The 19,979-nt window shown below is 56.5% G+C and overlaps 1 protein-coding gene and 1 long non-coding RNA gene across 2 annotated transcripts; both read left to right on the top strand.

Annotated features, from left to right (window-relative positions):
• The first annotated feature begins 4,005 nt into the window (after positions 1–4,005).
• On the top strand, positions 4,006–11,201 carry LOC123585357. Its single transcript, XR_006706109.1, has 2 exons — positions 4,006–4,334; positions 9,414–11,201. It is a non-coding gene; the product is annotated as an uncharacterized LOC123585357 (long non-coding RNA).
• Positions 11,202–12,544: 1,343 nt separating this feature from the next.
• On the top strand, positions 12,545–18,136 carry GSDMD (gasdermin D). Its single transcript, XM_045453411.1, has 11 exons — positions 12,545–12,657; positions 13,625–13,884; positions 14,071–14,263; positions 14,753–14,921; positions 15,779–15,881; positions 16,137–16,190; positions 16,830–16,925; positions 17,056–17,231; positions 17,315–17,456; positions 17,556–17,629; positions 17,737–18,136. The coding sequence occupies exons 2-11, from the start codon at positions 13,668–13,670 to the stop codon at positions 17,977–17,979; spliced, it is 1,467 nt and encodes a 488-aa protein (XP_045309367.1). The 5' UTR covers positions 12,545–12,657; positions 13,625–13,667; the 3' UTR covers positions 17,980–18,136.
• The last annotated feature ends 1,843 nt before the right edge of the window (positions 18,137–19,979 follow it).

Here is a 19,979-nt window from a genome sequence, read left to right as displayed (position 1 = left end):
GGCCTTTTCTGGCCCCTTTCCAAGTGCTGCCCAGCCCTGTCCATGCTCTGTCTTACCCTCCTCCGCTCCCACCGCCACTGTCCTTGCCGAACTCTAACTGGAGCTCACATCTCCCTCTCCCACAAGGCAGCCAGAGGCACCCCAGGGGAGGGGCCATGGAGACAGGCTCAGGGTGACTTACGTACTGGGACTGGTGTAAGATCCTGAGGCCTTGGCAAAATGAGGGCAGGGGAGGGGAGTGCTTGAAGATTGAGATGGAATCCCCCTTCGGGAGCTTGGGGAACACTCTTGGACTTGCCCTGTGTTGGTTCTCTTGAGGATCCTACAACTGTCACCTTGTGAATGAGTCAGGGCTGGCCTGGTGCAGGATGGACAGCACAAAATGTCAAATCTGTCCTGCCTGAGCCGCTCCCTCCTTCCACCGACCCAGCCAGCACCCCCACCCCTCTGGGGGTCTCCCCTTCCCTCCAGATCTGCAGGCAGGTGGGGGTCAGGTGACCCAATCAGGTGGGAACAGGTGGTTGGCAGGCTGGGACTGCTACCCCATGGATGCCCCCAAGCCTTTCGTCCCAGAGGGAAGAGAGCAGGAAGTTAGTGTGGAAGACAGCTGCCCTCGAGGACCCTGTGGACCCCTGCTGCACACCAGCATCACTAGCCCTCACTAAACAGCACGACCCTCATACTCTCTGAGCCAGATCCTTCTGGGAGGAGAGTGTTTGGTCTACTGTTCCCTAAATGGTAGCATTTCCACTAGGCTCTCCGGGACCAGGATGGATGAACCTCACCAGACAAACCTGCCAGTGCCGGGCACTGAGCAAACAGCCCATAATCCCCCCTCCTGCCCCAGCAATGCCCACCCCTGCACCGGCCCCTTCCCCTGGATGGGGTCAGGCAGAGTTCCTGGTGGCAGCGAGCACCCTCCACCTTCCTGCACCTTAGCGGCGCCCCCAGGCCCAGCCTCCCCGACCTGTCCAGGCACGAAGGCTCCCAGTCTCTGGTCACCGCACGCTGTCAGGGACACAGTGTCCGCCCTAGCTGCGGACCCCAGGGCTCGCCCACCCCTAGGCCACGGCAGGCTTTATCTCCCTCAGTGTGACCTAGAGGGGGCTGGAGGAGGACAGAATGGCACCCCAGACTTCGTTGGCCCTCAGAATGTCCTGGGGGCCACCCCTTTCCTCTGGAATGGGACCAGGGGAGGGGATAGGCTGCGGGCCATCCCCTCCCACTCTTTCCACCTTTCCTCCCCACAGGCTCACCCCCGCCCTCTCAGGCTGACTTCTGTCCTCTATAGAGTCAGGAGCCCAGGTCATGGCACTACGCTTGGCATTGGCCTCCTGTTTTGGTTATTGCTGAAGAGCTGAAAATGTGGACCTGCAATTGTGGTGACCTCGCCCCGCACCGCCTCACCCCACCTCGCCCCACCTGAGGCGGTGGCCCCCGGAAGCCTCAGGGCAGCCGGGCTCACAGTGGGCCGCCCTTGGTGGTGGCCCTGGGCAGTGTGGCACTGTTCCTCTCGCCCGACCGTGGATGGCCCCTGCCTGGGTCCTATGCTCCAGACCCCGTGCCCTGGGGTGGGGGTGGGGGGGGGGGACTGCCTGCAGGAATAGGGAGAGACACAGGCAGGGCTGCAGGAGAGAGAGCCCCCACGTAGGAGCCGTGGGCCTCGCAGCCGCCAACACACAAATGCACACAACACATGCAAACATGTACAGACACAAATACAAATGTACAAGTGATGAGGTTTGGGGGTGACGGTGGGGGGTCTGGAGCCCCCCCGCCAAGAAAGAATTCTCGAAGACGTCTTTGGTGCAAAAAGGTGATTTTATTAAAGCACGGGGCCAGGACCCGTGGGCAGGGAGAGCTGCCCTGGGGTTGTGAGGAGTGGCTCCTCATATGCTATGAAGTTGGGGGAGCAAGGTCAAATGCGAGGCGTCCAGAGGGCCTTTGATTTGCTAAAGAGGACTCCTAAGATACCTGAGGCCTGGCTCTTGTCAAGCTGAGGTGGTTTTCTACCTAGTAAGACATTAACTTTACAAGAAGTTAGAAGGGTTGTTCCTGGAGAAGCTGTACTCTGTACCTGCCTCGGCTTCCTGTCGATGGGCTGCAGGTCACAAGGACATTTCGTTTTACCTCCTATTTCCTTCTGCCTTTGTTCCCCACGTCACTACGGAGGAGTGATGTTGGGGCTCCAGGAAACCGAGTCTGTGGGTTTCTGGAGATGAGGTTACTGAGAAGACTGCCTTTTTCTTGCAATTTACTAAGATATTTGTAAACTGATGGAGACTCAGGTCCTGCAGGACTGGATCTCTGTCGGTTGGCCACTTGTTCTCTGTCCTCTCCTTTGTCCTTGGGCAGCTGAGAGTGCCTGAGGAATGTCCCACGTGTGGGGGGCGGGGGTGCTAGCTTGCGCCGGCCCCAGCCTGCCCCCTGCTCCCTCATCACAAGCGCACACACGTGCACGCACAGGCACACATGGTGGACGTGTGTACGTGTGAACACACGTGCGCACACTATGTGCACACATGTGGAGACGCATACGCACACGCACGAACACACACGTGCACTCAGCCTTACCCAGGCTCTCGGAGCCTCCTACTGCTACCAGCAAGAACGCCCTGTCTATACTGGCAAATGGGCCCCAGGGGCTGGACTGGAGCTGGGAGCCCCACACCGAGCTGAAGGTGTGCTCACGGTCCCAGGGGCCCTCGGCCAGCACAGCCCTCAGGCCTGCACCGCAGACTCCTGGCCCGGGGACAGACCCAGACAGAGACCCTACCCCTCCCCCTACGCCCCCCCCGGACGGAAGGCTCGTGGGTCAGTGAAAGAACGTGGCAGAGCCTTCAGGGTGAGTCTCAGGCCGACGGAGGAGCCCTGGGCTCCAGGGTGGCACACGGCAAGAGCCCAGAGGCAGGATGTGATGGTGGAGGAAGGGTGTGGGGCTCCCGGCTGCCTTGCGCTGGCTGTGATTCACAGGACCGGAAGGGCACTGAGGAGTGCCCTTGTGACCGGTTGGATGTCCTTACTGGACTCCACATTTTCGCTATAACAGCGTATTGAGACATAATTCACATACCACACAATTCACCCATTTAAAGTATAAAACTCCACGGGCGTTAGCGTATTCGGAGCTGTGAAATCATCACCACGATTGATTTTGGAACCTCCCATCACGTCCAAAGAAACCATGTGCCTATCAGGTGTCCCTCCCCCTTGTCCACCCCCAGCCCCGGGCAGCCGGTCACCTGCTTTCTGTGTTTGGCCTGGCTCGTGGACGTGTCACGTCCGCACATCAGGGGATGTGTCTTCTCTGTCAGCTTCGTTCACCTTTCTGCGTGTTAGTACTTCCTTCCTTCTCACGGCCCGTGAGCACTCTGTCACCTGTCGTCCTTTGTGTGGGTTTCCCCACGCGTGTACCCGTGTATCAGTTGCTGGACACCTGGGTAGTCACCACGTGTTGGTGCTTGTGCACGGTCCTGTGTGAACGTTCGCGTGCAAGGTTTTGTACGCACGTGCGTTCTTATTCCCTCGGGGCGTCCACCTACGAGTGGAGTGGATGAGGGTTAGGCGAGTTCTCCGTGGAACCCGTCCAAGCCCCGCCAGACTGTCCCCCACGGGGGCTGCTCCAGCTCACAGCCCCCAGCAGCGTGTGAGGCTCCGATTTCAGAAGCTCCAGCCGTCCCCAGCTCGTGGATTCTGTCCCAGGGGTCCCGCTGGCCGTGAAGTGGCATCTCAGGTGTGTGTGGGAGGCCGGGCCCCGGCGCCAGGCTGAGACCGGGTCGAGCAATGGTTCCCTGTTGACTTAGCCAACCCGGTGGTTCCTGCTCCCATTCCCCCACTTTCAAGGGCATATGAAAGCCTTGTCAAGGCTGAGAAAGTTAATTCCTGAAGCCCGTGGTCTGCAGGTGTTGGCAGTAATGCTACCTCCCTTTTTCTACCCCGAGTCAGATAGACACAAACATGGGAACTGTGTTTTGCTAGCAATCTTATCAACAAGGTCTTGTTGTGACCCGTCTAGAACATTCACAAGAAACACAGAACTAAATGTTTTGGTTGGCAGTGATCATGTGAAACCTGTTTATTCTTAGAATGGCCTGACCCATAAGAGTCTGGATATAAAAGATCGTGTACAGAAACAATAAAGCCATCACTTGGGCCATCAGCCCAGGGGACCCTCCTGTTCCCAAACTTTCTTCTCTCTCTTTTTTCTTGCATTCCCTTACCTTCAGGACCCTGACCTCGGTGTTTGTCGCGCCGGTCGCGACAAGTGGCGCCCGAACAGGGACCTGAGACAACAAGGAGGAAAGCGAAAGCGGACCACGCGGCGTCTAATTCAGGTAGGGGAACTGTGCCAGCAGCACAGACGACGGGAGTAAAACTATGGGACAGAAACAGTCTAACGGAACAGGGATATTTTGTAACTGCCTTGCAGGCTCTTATGAAGGAGAAGGGAATTAAGGTTTCTCAGTCAGCCCTTAGGGAATTTTTTGACACAGTGCATGATTATTGCCCATGGTTTCCAGACGGGGGTACAGTTGATTTAAAGGATTGGCAGCGAGTTGGTCAGGAACTTAAGAATCAGATGAAGGTTCGCCGGGCTGCAGTTCCAGGGGCTTTGTGGTCTACTTGGACCTGTATTAAGGAGGTCCTTGATCCGCAGGATTCTATTGAAATGGTTTCCCTTAGCTCGGAAGCAGCCCAACCCTTAGTGACTTCAGATGCTCCTCTCCCTCCAGAAGCCACTTTCAATGCCCTTTCGGGACAGTCACGGGTGCCTTCACCTTTATCTCCTCTCCCCCTCCTAGAACAGTTGTCTATGCAAGATCCAGAAAATAATGATGACTCTCCTTTTGGGGATCAGGGGGATGATGGGCCGTATTTGGAAGACCAGAGGAAGCCTGCCTTCTTGGCCCCTCTGGTCCAGAAAGTACCTTTAAAACGACCTTCTTTTCAGGCACCAGATAGAGGCTTACCTCGGCTGGCTTTCCCTATTACTCAGAATCAACAGTCCACTGAACCTTACCCCATTATGGGAGCTACTCCTTTGCAGCGGACTCTGTATCAAGCAACACAGTATGGGGAAGACACCTCTGCTTTTCACGCTTACCCTGTTATTCAGCAGGGGGGACAGAGAGTATACTCCGCCCTAAGTTTTAAATTGCTGAAAGATTTGAAATCCTCTGCAGCCCAGTATGGTCCAACAGCTCCCTTTACCCTGTCTATGCTTGATAATTTGAGCAGGGAGGCATTATGCCAGGAGATTGGAAGGTCATTGCTCAGGCTTGTTTGAGTGTGGGAGATAGCCTCTTGTGGAAAGCAGAATTTGCAGAGAATGCTGAAAAACAGGCTATGTATAATAAAAGAACTAACGTACCAGTGGATTTCAACATGCTCACCGGTACAGGACAATATTATGATGTGGGCCTCCAGCTGAATTATCCTGAAACTGCATATAATCAAATTAATACCTGTGCCATTGCAGCTTGGAAAAAACTCCCCTCCACAGGGGGCATAACTGAGGAATTGTCTAAAATTAGGCAAGGGCCAGATGAGAAGTACCAGGATTTCGTTGGGCGCCTCTTGACTGCAGTCAGTCGTATCGTTACTGATGGGGAGGCAGGTACCATTATTGCAAAACAACTGGCTTATGAAAATGCTAATTCTGCATGTCAGGCAGCCGTTCGTCCTTGGAAAAATCAGGGTACCTTGGAGGATTATATCAGGCTATGTGCTGAGATTGGACCCTCTTATATTCAGGGCATTACCTTGGCAGCCGCCTTAAAGGGAATGGACCCCTTCCAGGTGCATGCCCAGCTTCAGGGTAAAAACGTAAGAACTAATCCAAGGAAGTCAGGTGGAATAGTGTGTTTCAAATGTGGCCAAAAGGGCCATATGAAGGCCCAATGTCGTAGTAAAGAAATAATTCCAACCACCCCCGGTTTGCCAAGTGGCCCTAACATTAATAATAAGCCGGCAATTATTTGTCCCAGATGTAGACGGGGGGTATCACCGGGTCAATGAACGCCGCTCTAAAACTGATCGTAATGGCAAACCTCTTCAGGGAAACTGGAAGCGGGGCCAGCCGCAGGCCCCTCAAACAATTGCAGCAATGTTCCCACAGGCGCCTTCCCACCCATTGTGTCCAACACTGGAGACCTCCCAGGTATTAGCCAACTACACCGCGGTACCCCCGCCAGTGCGGGACTAGATCTTGCCCCAGCTCAGTCCGTTTACCTAGAAGGAGGACATCCCCCCAAAGCCATCCCCACAGGGATATGGGGGCCTCTACCCAGGAATACTCGGGGGTTATTATTGGGAAGATCCAGCTGGACTCTTAAGGGACTGGTGATCTATCCTGGAGTTATTGATGAAGATTACACTGGAGAAATAAAAATTTTGGCCAGCTTAACTATGGGAACTTTGGTGCTTGAGCCCAAGACTCCCATAGCACAATTGATCTTGATACCCCGGATATCCTCCAATAATAAGGCTGTTAAACCTTACCGGGGAAATCAAGGGTTCGGCTCCACAGATCTTTATTGGGCTAAAGTGATCTCTGTAGAAAAGCCCATGCTTACATTGCATATCCAAGGAGTCCCTTTTGAGGGACTAGTGGATACAGGTGCAGATGTCTCAGTTATTGCTCAAAAAAATTGGCCTGTCACATGGCCTACTCAAGTGACTAATATTCCAATTAAAGGTGTTGGTTATGCCTCTGCTCCGTTGCAAAGCTCCGATTATTTACATTGGAGACTGCCTGATGGTATGACTGGAACTTTTCAGCCTTTTGTTTTGAATATAGATCTTAATCTCTGGGGCAGGGACATATTAACTGCATTGAATTTGACTCTGGAGACTAAGGCAGCCCCGATTCAAGAACAGACTAATCTTGCTATGCACCTTATGAAGGAAATGGGCTATATTGAGGGGAAAGGCTTAGGGAAGGAGTTACAAGGGAATCCTGAGCCGTATGTCCCCGAGCCCAAAAGAGACCATTTCGGATTGGGTGTTTCCTAGGGCCATTGGAAACTCCCCACGCTATGCCTCTCCAGTGGATGACTTCCACTCCAGTGTGGGTTGACCAATGGCCCTTACCTACTGTTAAGAGGGAGGCTGCTGCTCACCTCATAGAGGAACAACTGCAATTAGGTCATTTAGTTCCCTCCACCAGTCCCTGGAACACCCCAATCTTTGTGATTAGAAAAAAGTCAAATAAATGGAGGTTGCTGCAAGATTTGAGAGCAATTAATGCTGTCATGAAGCCCATGGGGGCTTTGCAACCCGGCCTCCCTTCCCCATCGGCCATTCCTTTACAATATCAATTACTAGTTTGGGACTGAAAAGATTGTTTTTTTACCATTCCGTTGGTACTCCCCTGGCGACGGAGAACATTTTGCATTCTCCCTGCCTTCCGCTAACTTACAGGAACCTGCTAAGCGGTATCAGTGGAAGGTCTTACCGCAAGGCATGGCCAACAGTCTGACTTTATGTCAAGAGTTTGTGGCCAGAGCAATTGCCCCTTTTATTTTTATTTTTTTAAATTTTTTTTTTCAACGTTTATTTATTTTTGGGACAGAGAGAGACAGAGCATGAACGGGGGAGGGGCAGAGAGAGAGGGAGACACAGAATCGGAAACAGGCTCCAGGCTCTGAGCCATCAGCCCAGAGCCCGACGCGGGGCTCGAACTCACGGACCGCGAGATCGTGACCTGGCTGAAGTCGGACGCTTAACCGACTGCGCCACCCAGGCGCCCAGCAATTGCCCCTTTTAGACAGAGTTTTCCCCACGTATATTGTATCCATTATACGGATGACTTACTTTTGGCTGCTGAAACTGAGGAATTATTACAGGAGGCTTTTATTTCTCTTCAAAGATGCCTTAAAGCATATAATTTGATTGTTGCCCCCGAGAAAGTTCAAAGGGAAGCACCTTTTGAATACCTAGGGTATCTCCTCTCCAGATCAACTGTCCGACCTCAGAAAGTATCAGTTAGAACCGGACATTTGACTACTTTAAATGATTTTCAGAAATTATTAGGAGATATAAACTGGATTAGAAACATACTAGGGGTCACCACAGAACAATCACTGCCTTCGTTTAATATTCTAAAAGGAGATAGTTCTCCAGCATCCCCGCAAAGTCTCACTCAAGAAGCTAAAGAAGCTATAAGACATATAGAACAGGCCATTCAGCAGGCCCAAGTCACTAGAGTTGACCCTTCTCAGCCTTTGTATCTAATCATATTAAAACCTCAGGTCATCCCCTTTGCAATTCTGTGGCAATCTCATGGCCCACTTGAATGGCTACATTTAGCCTTACACTCTCCACATGTCATTAATCCTTTGCTATCTATGGTTTGTCTTCTCATCATTAGAGGAAGATCCCGAGCTGTTCAGCTCTTTGGACACGATCCAGAATTTATTGCCTGTGCCTTTCTGACACAGAAGCTGGTGGACGCTGCTTTTGCCCAGTCCGTCGAATGGCAACTTGCCTTGGCTAATTTTTCAGGTCAAATTAAATTTCATTTACCTTCTGATTCTTTAATACAAGGTTTCAGTCTTATAGATATTTTGCCCTATAATCCTATTGTCTGTCAGCCGATTGAAGATGCTGCTTCCATTTTTGTGGATGCTGGTAAAGAGGGTAAAATTGCAGTGTATTATGTCACTTCCCAACATAGAAATTTGATCACTTTAAATGATACGACTAAATCTGTCCAAAGGGCCGAGCTTTATGCCGTTCAGGTAGCCCTAAGAACTTACCCAGAATCTGTAAATGTCTATTCTGACAGTCAATACGTGGTCAAAGCCGTGTTGCAGCTTCCCACTGCCTTTATACTGACGGCAGATGAGGAACTTTATCATCTATTTCATGCTATACAAAAACTTGTTAATTCACGGCACAGTCCAATTTATATTTCCCACATTCGAGCTCACACCGATCTGCCCGGTCCCCTAGTTGCTGGGAATCGGATAGCCGATGCAGCAACCCATTTATTGCAAGTTCTGCCCATTACCACTCCTTGGGAAACAGCCAAAAGGAGTCGTGATAATTTTCATCAGAATGCGGCAGCCCTTCGACGAGAATTCAAAATATCTCGTGAAGCGGCCAAACTGTTAACCAATGCGGCATCTGTCCGCAATTCTTCCCACAGCCGGTCTATGCCATTAATCCCCGAGGTCTTCGGCCCAATGACTTGTGGCAAATGGACGTCACCCAATATTTACCTTTTGGGAAATTGCAATGTATACATGTGTCTGTAGATACTCGCTCAGGCTATATACATGCTTCAGCCCACTCAGGAGAAGCATTTGTTGCTGTTCAAAATCACCTATTTTCTGCCTTTGCAGCAAAGGGCAAACCTCGCGAAATAAAAACTGACAATGGTAATGCTTATACTTCTAAATCTTTTGCAGAATTTTGCCGCCGATTCCGAATTGAGCATACAACTGGCATTGCTTATAATTCCACAGGACAGGCTATTGTTGAGTGAGCTCATCTGACTCTAAAACAGTATCTGCAAAAACTTAAAGAGGGGGAGATATTAAAGGGAAAGATCAAGTATTCCCCACACGTACATCTCACTCTCGTGTTGTATGTTTTAGACTTTTTTAATGTCAATGAAGCAGGGAGGACTGCCGCAGAGCATCGCTGGGGAAGGAGTCAAGAACCTCTCTTGATGGCAAGATGGAAAGCTATGCCGGAAGGCATTTGGCGAGGCCCAGACCCAGTCCTTCGAAAAGGGCGAGGGTATGCTTGTGTTTTTCCACAGGATGAGGAAGTGCCACGCCGGGTCCCGCTTCGGCTCCTCAGAGACATTACGGTTGCGCCGAAAAATGGCCACATTGACAGCGACGGAGTCCCCCCAGAAGTGACAACGGCGGAGTCATAAGGCGGGTACACCCACCTGGGGACAGATAAAGAACCTGCTGACCCAGGCGACTGATGCAGTGATGGCCTCAGGTAGAGAGGTAGCGGCCACACATGTCTTCTTGGCGTGCCTGTGCCTTCTCACTACAGCCGGGGAGTCGGCCCTCTGTTGGGCATACGGGTAGGTCCTCCTGCACCATGGAGAGACCCCACACCCAAAGTATACACCAGTCTCACCTTTATGGGAGGGGAAGATGCAGGGTTTCTGCCCACTGTGTCGGCCTCTATACATTGGACGGCACTCTCTGCAGGAACACCCATCTGCCTGCAAAGGGAGTCTACACCCTACAAACTTGCTTATGGGTGTTTGGGTACGAAACCAGTAGGGCGGTCTATTACTTATACTATGTGGCAAAATGACAAGCGTCCTTCTGAACGGGTACCCCGCTCCGTTGCCGCTTATTGGCAAAAGAGAGAATTATTAGGAGAATGGATGTTTTTTGGGCCGCGTGATCCCCCTCGGAATCTTCCTGTATGTCCCTCAGCTGGTCAAGGCCTTCCTGGGCCTCTTCCTTGAGGATGACTCCTAAAGACATAAACTATACCATTACAGATTATTCCCGAAAGGCCCGGCTAGCCCAGTCGGTAGAGCATGGGACTCTTGATCCCAGGGTCGTGGGTCCACCTCCTAAGGAGGTTCAGGTACACCACAAGATTATCCCACAAACCATTTTGCAATCCCCTGAAGGAAGAATTCATTCTGATCTGTGGAAGTTATATGCTACCTTTGATAAAATATATACTAATGACAGCTTTAGTTTTCCGGAATAGTATGTTTCTCCAGTTCTGCAATTGCGTGCCTGTGTTCCTCCACCCTACTATCTGATTGTTGGAGATGGGACCATTACTCCAGTGAGAGAAGATGGTCATCAGTTATACCGGCTGACGTGCCCTGCTTATGTCTTGACCAATTGTCTACCAGTAGAATGGACCCTCTAGAAGTGGAATGAAGGTTTATCTGGTCTTACCACCTCCCTATTGGACGTTGCCAGGAAATGTTACAGGACCTTGGTATCCTAATTATGGGATGCAATTGGCCTTAGAAATCAGTAAACGGCTGCGCAGGACCAGACGGTTCCTTGGACTCTTGATTGCTGGACTCATAGCGACAGTGACTGTAATTGCCTCTGCAACTGTATCTGTAATATCCTTACATGAAAGTGCCCAAACGGCATCCCATGTAAATGAGTTCGCTCATAATGTATCCAAGGTGTTTGCCACTCAAGAACGAATAGACCGTAAATTGGAAGCCCAATTAGAGGCACTACAAGAAGCATTAATGTATCTTGGTGATCAGTTTGCTGTTTTGCGTACCAGACTTTCTTTAACTTGTCATGATGCATATAGGCACATCTGTGTTACCCCTTTAGAGTATACCAGTATGACATGGGGACAAGTGCGTCGTCGTTTACAAGGGGTTTGGCATGATGCTAACACTAGCTTAGACCTCTTACAGCTACAAGGAGAGATAAATGCTGTTGCAAGTAGCTCACTCAGTTTCCCTGACCCTGGAGATCTCGCTGAAACCATACTGCACCAACTTAATGAGTTTAATCCATTTAATATTCTTCGGCATTCCTTTTGGATCTTTATTGGAATTGTTTCCGTAATATCTGTTATACCTGTCTTGCTGTGTTATTTCTGGAGATGGGGTCTTACTGCCTTTACCACATACCAGGCCAGGATGCACATGTTGCAATTACAAACAATAGGAGGACGTGTGGGAGGCCGGGCCCCCGGCGCCAGGCTGAGACCGGGTCGAGCAACATTCCCTGTCGACTCAGCCAACCCGGTGGTTCCCCCTCCCGTTCATGTGGGAGGCCGGGCCCCGGCGCCAGGCTGAGACCGGGTCGAGCAATGGTTCCCTGTTGACTTAGCCAACCCGGTGGTTCCCGCTCCCATTCCCCCACTTTCAAGGGCATACGAAAGCCTTGTCAAGGCTGAGAAAGTTAATTCCTGAAGCCCGTGGTCTGCAGGTGTTGGCAGTAATGCTACCTCCCTTTTTCTACCCCGAGTCAGATAGACACAAACATGGGAATTGTGTTTTGCTAGCAATCTTATCAACAAGGTCTTGTTGTGACCCGTCTAGAACATTCACAAGAAACACAGAACTAAATGTTTTGGTTGGCAGCGATCATGTGAAACCTGTTTATTCTTAGAATGGTCTGACCCATAAGAGTCTGGATATAAAAGATCGTGTACAGAAACAATAAAGCCATCACTTGGGCCATCAGCCCAGGGGACCCTCCTGTTCCCAAACTTTCTCTTATCTCTCTTTTTTCTTGCATTCCCCTACCCTCAGGACCCTGACCTCGGTGTTTGTCACGCCGGTCGCGACAGATGTGGTCTGATGCGCGGGCCTCTGGTGGCTGATGACATGAGCAGCTTTCCAGTGCTTGCTGCCTGTTTGTACATTTTCCTTAGAGAAATGTCTAATGGAGCCTTTGCCATCGCCCGAGTCGTAAGAAAGAAACCACAAGAGGTGTTGCCGGCTGGAGGCGGAGGCCGTGGGCTGCCACATGGCCCCTGGCTTGCTCCACTCTGGGCGGGCAGAGGGGCCCCACGGGGTGTGTGCCGCCTGGGGCGTTTCCGGGAGCATCGGCCAGCCTCCCTAGGCCACAGTTTCACTTTTGGGTCTGTGCACTTGCTCAGAAGCTTCCCGGCACAGCCCTGGTCTGCAGGGAGGCCTTGCTTCACGTCGTGGGCCCGGAGCCTGGGGTGACGGTCACGGTGAGCTGCACCCCACACCCAGTGCCGTTCCTTGCTGGCTGGGCGGGGGCGTGGGGGTGGCTCACACCAGGGGCGGAGGACGTCGGCCCTTTCGGGAGGCCACCTGGTCCCAGCACCCTCCAGGACTCCCCATGATCCCAGACCAGTTTGGGGAAGCCTGAGGCCCTTGGGAAGGCAGCGCCCTCACCAGCCCATCTGGGTCTCCGGTCACCCTTTGGTCCGCTCCCGATTCAGACGGGCACTGAGGCTCAGAGGTTCCTACCGACGGGAGCTCCGCTGTCTGGGACCCGGGGCTCCTGGGTGCCGGGTCAGGCCTGCTTTGGCCTCTGACCCCTGAAGCCTCAGCCTTAGACTCTGGGCACAGAACAAGCCCTAGAGGGTTCACCTGGAAGCTGGGGACGCTCTGACTGGGCCTCGCTGTGGCCCCTGTGCCAAGTGCCCAGGAACTTGGTGGCTCCTGTTTCTTCCTCTGCCCCCTGAACACCTCAGCCAGGGAGACAGCTGCTGCAGCAGAGAGAGCACCGGCCTGGGGTTCACCCTGAGGCCCCTGTGCTGCCCTCCCTCGGTGGCTACTTTTCAAGAGTGGCTCTAAGCGCTGTTGGGCTGACAACACGACAGAGGCCTCTGTGGGTAGCCAAGGGCGGCCCTGCCCCACCCTTCCCCAAGCACTGAGAGTCCCTGGGCTTTCTTGGGTGTCCTGCGGGCACTCTGGCCATGGTACAGATGGTGTGAATGGCCTGAGTCCCACTGAGGGCTGCGAATGCCGTCCCAGCCTAGGGGCACTCACCCACCCCATGGAGAGATGGTTCGAGTGGATGCCAGGGTAGACAGTGCTGAGTAATGATCAGCGGCGGGAGCTTTCTGCCTGTTGGAGCATCCCAGGACTGGCCTGTGGAGGAAAAGAGCTCCCTGTCGTAGGAGGCATCCAAGTACCCACTTGGCCCCGGGCCCCCTCCCATTCTTCCAGCCCTGATCGCAGAACGCCTGAGCCATCTGTACCCCTCGGGAGCATGACGTCCACCTTCGAAAGGGTGGTCAAGAGCGTGGTCCGGGAGCTGGACCCCAAAGGAGACCTCATCCCCGTGGACAGCCTGCGGAGCTCCACCAGCTTCCGGCCCTACTGCCTGCTGGGCAGGAAGCTCTCCAGCTCATGGTTCTGGAAACCCCGCTACAAGTGTCTCAACCTGTCCATCAGGGACATTCTGGAGCCTGATGCCCCAGAACCAGGTACCTGCTGGGCACTGAGTCGGGGCCTCGGGTGGGAGGGGAGCCAACAGGCCGGCCTGCTGCCTGCTCTGGGCGTCTGGGCTGTGTGCTTTCAAAAGACAAGGCACCACCTCTGCCTGGGGGGGGGGGGGGGGGGGGATGGGGGGCAGCTGGCAGGATGAAGCCTCAGCTCCGGTCTGGCTCTAGCTGTGGAACGGGTCGCCTGTTTCCACATCGAAGACCTCGTGGACGGGATGGTGCAGGGCAACGTGGAGGTGAAAGCTCTGGGACAGGGCAAGTTTGTGAGCGGGGCGGCGGTGTCGGCCACAGCCAGCACCTCCATGAACGTGTGCATGCTGAAAGTGCCCCTCAACACCTGGGGGGCCATGAACAAAGAAAGGTGAGCCGGTGGCGGGGGGGCCGGGGAGGCTCCAACCTTAAGCAACCGCTGGGTCACAGCCTTGGGGCATCAGGAGTCACAGGGTGTCGGTGCCGGGCCAAGGGGTCAGCACAGTCGGGTGGGGGAGTCCCCAGGGGGCTGCTGAGACCGCAGAGGTGATGGGGGGGGCGCCTCCTGAGGGCCAGGGTGGTCAGGCAGAGCCCAGGCCACTGGGGTGGAACCGACAAGGGGGGGGGCACCTCCAGGCGTCTGTGGGTGTCCACTTATCACCCCTGGATCTGGCCCCGCCCCCAAACACTGTTGGGAGCCCCGGGGGAAGGAGCGACTGGGGTCCTGTGCCCAAGCCCCCGCAGAGCCCCCGCACTCCCGGCCGTGTCAGCCCCCCACCGGCACGAAGGCTGAGGTGCCTGGAGGGAGGCTCGACCCATGGCCCGGGCCGGAGAGGGCAGGACGAGCCCCCCGAGCTTCCAGACCTACCCCCTGCCGTAGGCGCCTGCGGCAGCCGGAGCACAAGATCCTGCAGCAGCTGCGGAGCTGCGGGAACGACGTGTTCGTGGTGACGGAGGTGCTGCAGACGCAGGAGGAGGTGGAGGTCACCTGGGCCCAGAAGCAGGAGGGCTGTGGCCAATTCGCCCTGCCCGGAGCCCTACGCCTGCAGGTGCGTGGCGTGGGCCGTGGGCGGGCAGGGGTCAGGGAGGCAGGAGGGAGCGGCCGAGCCTGGGCGGCTGGGATCTAAGAAGGGAACGTTGGCGGCCCGGTTGAGAAGCAGCAAAGCGGACCAAGAAGAGCCGGTCTCCTGTGAAACGTCCACACCTTGCCCGTGGATCGTGTTCCCCGCTCTGTAAATGCTTAATCTGAGGTAGAAGAACAACCCCCTTCCTGTGACGTATACACTGCCCCCGTCACGTCGCCCCCCACCCCACGCCGCCCGCACGTCACTACCCTGATCGGACCGATCCCCCGACAGTTAATGAGCGTGCTTTCTTCCCGCTTTCGAAAGCACACGTTCCTTTCCCCTGCACCCTTGAGTTGTACTGATAAGACTCTCAATAAAAACTGGAGAAGAGGGGCGCCTGGGTGGCTCAACCGGTTGAGCGTCCGACTTTGGCTCAGGTCACAATCTCTCAGTTTGTGAGTTCCAGCCCCTCCTCGGGCTCTGGGCTGACTGCTCGGAGCCTGGAGGCTGCTTCGGATTCTGTGTCTCCCTCACTCTCTGCCCCTCCCCCACTTGGGCCCTGTCTCTCTCTGCCTCTCAAAAATAAATAAACGTAAAACAAAATTAAAAAAAAAAAACAAAAAACTGGAGAAGAGCTTTGCTTGGGGCCATCGCCGCCAGAGCCCTTGGCCCCCTGCCCTCTCCTTTCTCTGACTCAGGAGTCTGGAGTGATGTGTCCTCGGCCACCCCAGAGTTTGCTGGTCAAACCCAGCGCCCCCAGGCAGACCCCCAGCACCCGCACCCAGCCCACCCAACCCCACAACCCAGAGCTCACTCCTGAGCCCATGCCCATCCCTCAGGGCAAGGGCCAGGGCCACCTGAACCGGAAGAAGACAGTCACCATCCCCTCAGGCAGCGTCCTTGCATTCCAGACGGCCCTGCTGGTTATTGGCCCTGACTGGGGTGAGTGGGGACTGGGGTGACTTGGGGGGCCTGGGCTCCGTGGCAGAGAGGCAGGGAGGCACAGGAAGAGCCGCCGGCTGGCTGGGGTCTGGCTGCACAGCTTCCTGGCTGCGGTGGCTGAGGATCCCATGCTCTGGCATGTGAGGGGTTGGGGCACACAAGGACAACTGTGCAGGGTGGCCCTGGTGGGTGATGGAGATGCTGGGGTCACTGGCTGACCTGCCCCCACCCCGCTCCACTCCCACTGGCGGCCAGAGATCCACCACCTCCGGCACAAGGACGAGAGGACCTTCAGGCTGCCCCAGACAGGTGAGGACCGGGTATCCCCCCACCCACGCGGGCAGACGACCAGCAGCTGAAGCCTTCCACACAGCATGGCTCAGCCGGGGGCTCCCGAGGACTGGGCGCACGGGCACACACACGTGGGCACATGCACACGCACCCGCACACACACTCACGTGCACACACCCACACGCTCACATGTGCTTGTGCGCACAGATGTACACACGTGCATGTGCACATACATACACACACTCACGTGTACAACGCACATTCACACACACATGCACACACGCACACACGTGCACACAGACTGTCACACATGCACACACGCACACACATGTACACACTCAGTGCACTCACGCACACACGCACGGTTGCACACGTACAGACGCACCTATACACGTGTGCACGCACATGTGCACGCTCACACAATGCTCTCTCACGTGCACATGCACGCTCACATGTGCACTCACACACGTACACGTGCACACACACTCACAGGTCGTAAAGCAACACCACACCAGCCTCGGCCTGGCACACCCTCACTCCCTGCCCTGGGCGGCCAGTGCTGGGGCGGTGGTGAGGGACGACGGGGTCTGGGGAAGGCTTCAGCCCTGTCTGGCTCGGGGACCTGTACCCTGCACTGACCCACCCTGCCCCACCCAGGCCACAAGCCTACAAGCAGCACAGGTCTCCTGTCACAGATACCTCTCAGCTACTTCAAGATGAGGTTCCCATCTACACCCGTGGACATGGTGTCGGGTCAGTACCTTCTTGACGACCCTCAGAACCCTTGGTGGGCTCCCCTTTGCCCCCTGGGAGTATGCCCTTCCTGACCAGGGCTCTCCAGGGTCCTGCGGGCACCCGGGCAATTCCAGCCCTCTCCACACAGATGGGGACATTGAGGACCAGATGCCAGTCACTGAAGACTTTCAGGGCCTGAAGGTAGAGGTTAGTGTCCACGCTGATGGCCTGAAGGGCTTGTCCGGGGAACTGTGCGGGCAGATCCTGGCAGGCCTGATGAAGGTGTTGCGGGAAGAGCCAGCCTTGGAGAGCCTCCAGGAGGAGGTGAGCAGCCTGCTGGAGTGGGCAGGGTGGGTGGGACCTGCGCCCGGCCCATCGGGCTCACCCACCCCACCATATGTCCCCAGCTGGAACAGGGCCTGTGCTGTGGGTGGGTGGCGTCCCCCGATGCCCCGGGGGGTGCCATCCTGGAGTGCCTGGTGCAGTCCTCTGGAAATGTAGAGGAAGAACTCGCCCGCCCCATCCTCTACCTCGTACAAGCACTGACTGGTGAGAGGCTCCTGGGGGGGGGGGGCAGGTAGGGCGCAGGGAGATGGGCTTCTCTAGCTGGCTTTCTGGAACCCCCTCTTACCTGAAGTCTCTCCCCAGTGCTGAACGAAACCCAGCGTGTACTGCTCGCGGAGGCGCTGGAAACAGGGGACCTGTCCGGGAAGTCCAGGCTGGTGAGAGAGCGTGGGTGGCCGGGCAGGGCTGGGCCTTTTGGGGGGGGGGCGCGTGCCGGATGCTGGGAGTGGAGTGGGCAGCGACGACCTCCCACACTGTCCTGCAGGTGCAGAGCGTCCTGGAGCAGAGCTCCCCCTGGAAGGAGCACAGGGCTGTGTCCCTGCCGCAGGAGCTCCTGGGGAGCAGCTGGGACTCAAAGGCACCTGCCTGGGTCCTGCTGGAGGAGTGCGGCCTGGAGCTGCGGGTGGACGTCCCCCAGGTGCACTGGCAGCCGGACGCTCAGGGCCGCACGAGCGCCCTCTACGCCTGCCTGGTGCTGCTGCCGCATCTGAGCCAGGACAGTGCTTAGGGCCGAGCCTGGCTCTCCCGCCGGGGCGCCTGGGCAGCCCTCTGGGCGGGGTGGGGCTCCTGCCCAGCTGGAAGGCGAGAGCCCGACCGGCCACGTGGCCGGTTCAGCGTGGGGCCAGGAGTTGGGGAAAGTCAATAAATGTGATGTGTAAAGGAAAGATGGGGTCACTGAGGTTTTGAGGGGCCCCAGATCTGGGTAGGGAGTAGCGGCGGGGACTGAGCACAGGCGTCTGCCCCATGGTCTCGCTGCTGGTGTGCTAGGGGGCTGAGGGGAGCCTGCCCTGTGTTTGACCCTGGCCGCTCCAGAGCGAGAGCCACATGGCTGGGCCCTGGCCCCTCCCCGCTGTGCTGGCCCAACGAAGAACAGGGCAGCGCGGTTTTACCAAGAGGGTCTGTATCTGCCTCAGGGACCTTGAGGACGCCGCTGCCAGGAGGTAGTGGGGGCCGCCGTGGGGGGTAGGTGTGGCTGGCAAGCAGTCGGCCAGGGGCTGCAGGGAGGCTCCAGGGGAAGCAATGCCCCACGTGAGAAGCCAGAGAAACGGGCCTTTGGTCGGGCCTCCTCTGAACACGTCTGCTCCAAGGGAAGAGTCTCTCCCCGGAGAGGGGCCCGCAGCCCCAAGCTGCTCATCCAGGGCCCTTGGCAGGCCTCCGGTCCCTCGCAGGCCCTGAGTTGCACGTGGCAGATGCGGCCCCTCGTGCAGGGAGAGAGGGTACGCGATCCGGCCAGGAAGCTCTCCCCATCTCTGGGGAAATCTGCCTCTCCTCGGTGGGAACGCAGTCAACCGCCCTCGTGGTGGAAGGCAGAGGAAGGTACACGCCTTCTGACGCCCTCTGTCCCGGCCACCGTTCAGGCGGCTTCATGAGAAGGGACAGGAGGTCCGGCTGGGGCTGGGGCATTAACTGCAGAGAGTATCTGGCACCCAAGCCCTGCGGTAAAACGAATATCAGAACAGAAGGGACACTGCACGCCACACTTCCCAGATCCGGGCAACAACCTGAGGCTGCCCTCCCACACAGCCCAGTAAGAGGCTTCCATCCCCAGGCCCGATGGTCTTCTCCAGGGCTTTGCTCCTCTTTAGAGAACCCTCCCTGGGGGCGCTTGAAAGGCCACCTGCAGTGCGCCAGCGGAACTGGAGCGGCCCGGGTCTCAGGAGCACCTGGGCAGGGGCCGAGGCGGGCCGTGGGGGTCCCACCAAGCCCCAGTTGCGGGGTCCGATTGATGGTCCAGGCTCCAGGAGCAGCAGCGCGCCGAGAGCGTCTGAGCACCGCCACCGAGGCAGGAGGGCCTCGCGCGGAAGGGAAGCGGGTCCGAGCCTAGCAACGCTGGCAAGTTGCAGCAGACAGACCCTCTGCGGACAGACCTGGGGGACCCGGCCACCCCGCACACCCCGGGGCCGGAAGCACTCAGCGCACGGGGCTGTGGTGCTGCTGCGGGGCAGCCCAGCAGAGCAGTCTCTGCGAAAGGTCACACTCCCGGCGGCAGCCACAGCCCGGCCTCAACCTCACACCTGGCGGGCAGGTAGTGGGAGGGGGGCTTCCCGGTAGGCGAGACGGACGCGTCCTTCGTCCTTCAGGAGACAGCCTGTGCTCCTGCTCTTGGGGCGGGGGTGGGGCCCCCAGGTGGGAGACGCCCAGGCACAGCCGAGGTGGGGTGACCCGGGACAGGGGGCTGCCTGCCTGAGCCTTCATCTGAGTCTGGGACCTCCTTTCCGGGGCATCGCTGTCCGGCCGCGCTGTGCTTGGCGAGAGGAACGGACACCGGACACCTACCCCACGTTCCGCCCTCAGGGCGACCGGCGAGGGGGGCATGAGGCTCCGTGCGGCCCCGCCCAGGGCCTGGGTCCAGCCAGGGGCTCTGAGGACGCTCCCCGCACACACCGGCTGCACGGAGGGGAAACCGAAGTGGGAGACCCGGCCCTGCCCCACACGCCATCCTGCGAGCTGCGGTCCTTCCCCGCGGGTGGCCAGCTTGGGAGCTCCGTAGGCCAGCACAGCCCGGCA

This window comes from Leopardus geoffroyi, chromosome C3 (assembly GCF_018350155.1).
Source record: "Leopardus geoffroyi isolate Oge1 chromosome C3, O.geoffroyi_Oge1_pat1.0, whole genome shotgun sequence".
In the NCBI taxonomy this organism is placed as follows: domain Eukaryota; kingdom Metazoa; phylum Chordata; class Mammalia; order Carnivora; family Felidae; genus Leopardus; species Leopardus geoffroyi.
The sequence above is the reverse complement of the archived record's forward strand: the minus strand, read 5'-3'. Positions and strand labels throughout refer to the sequence as shown.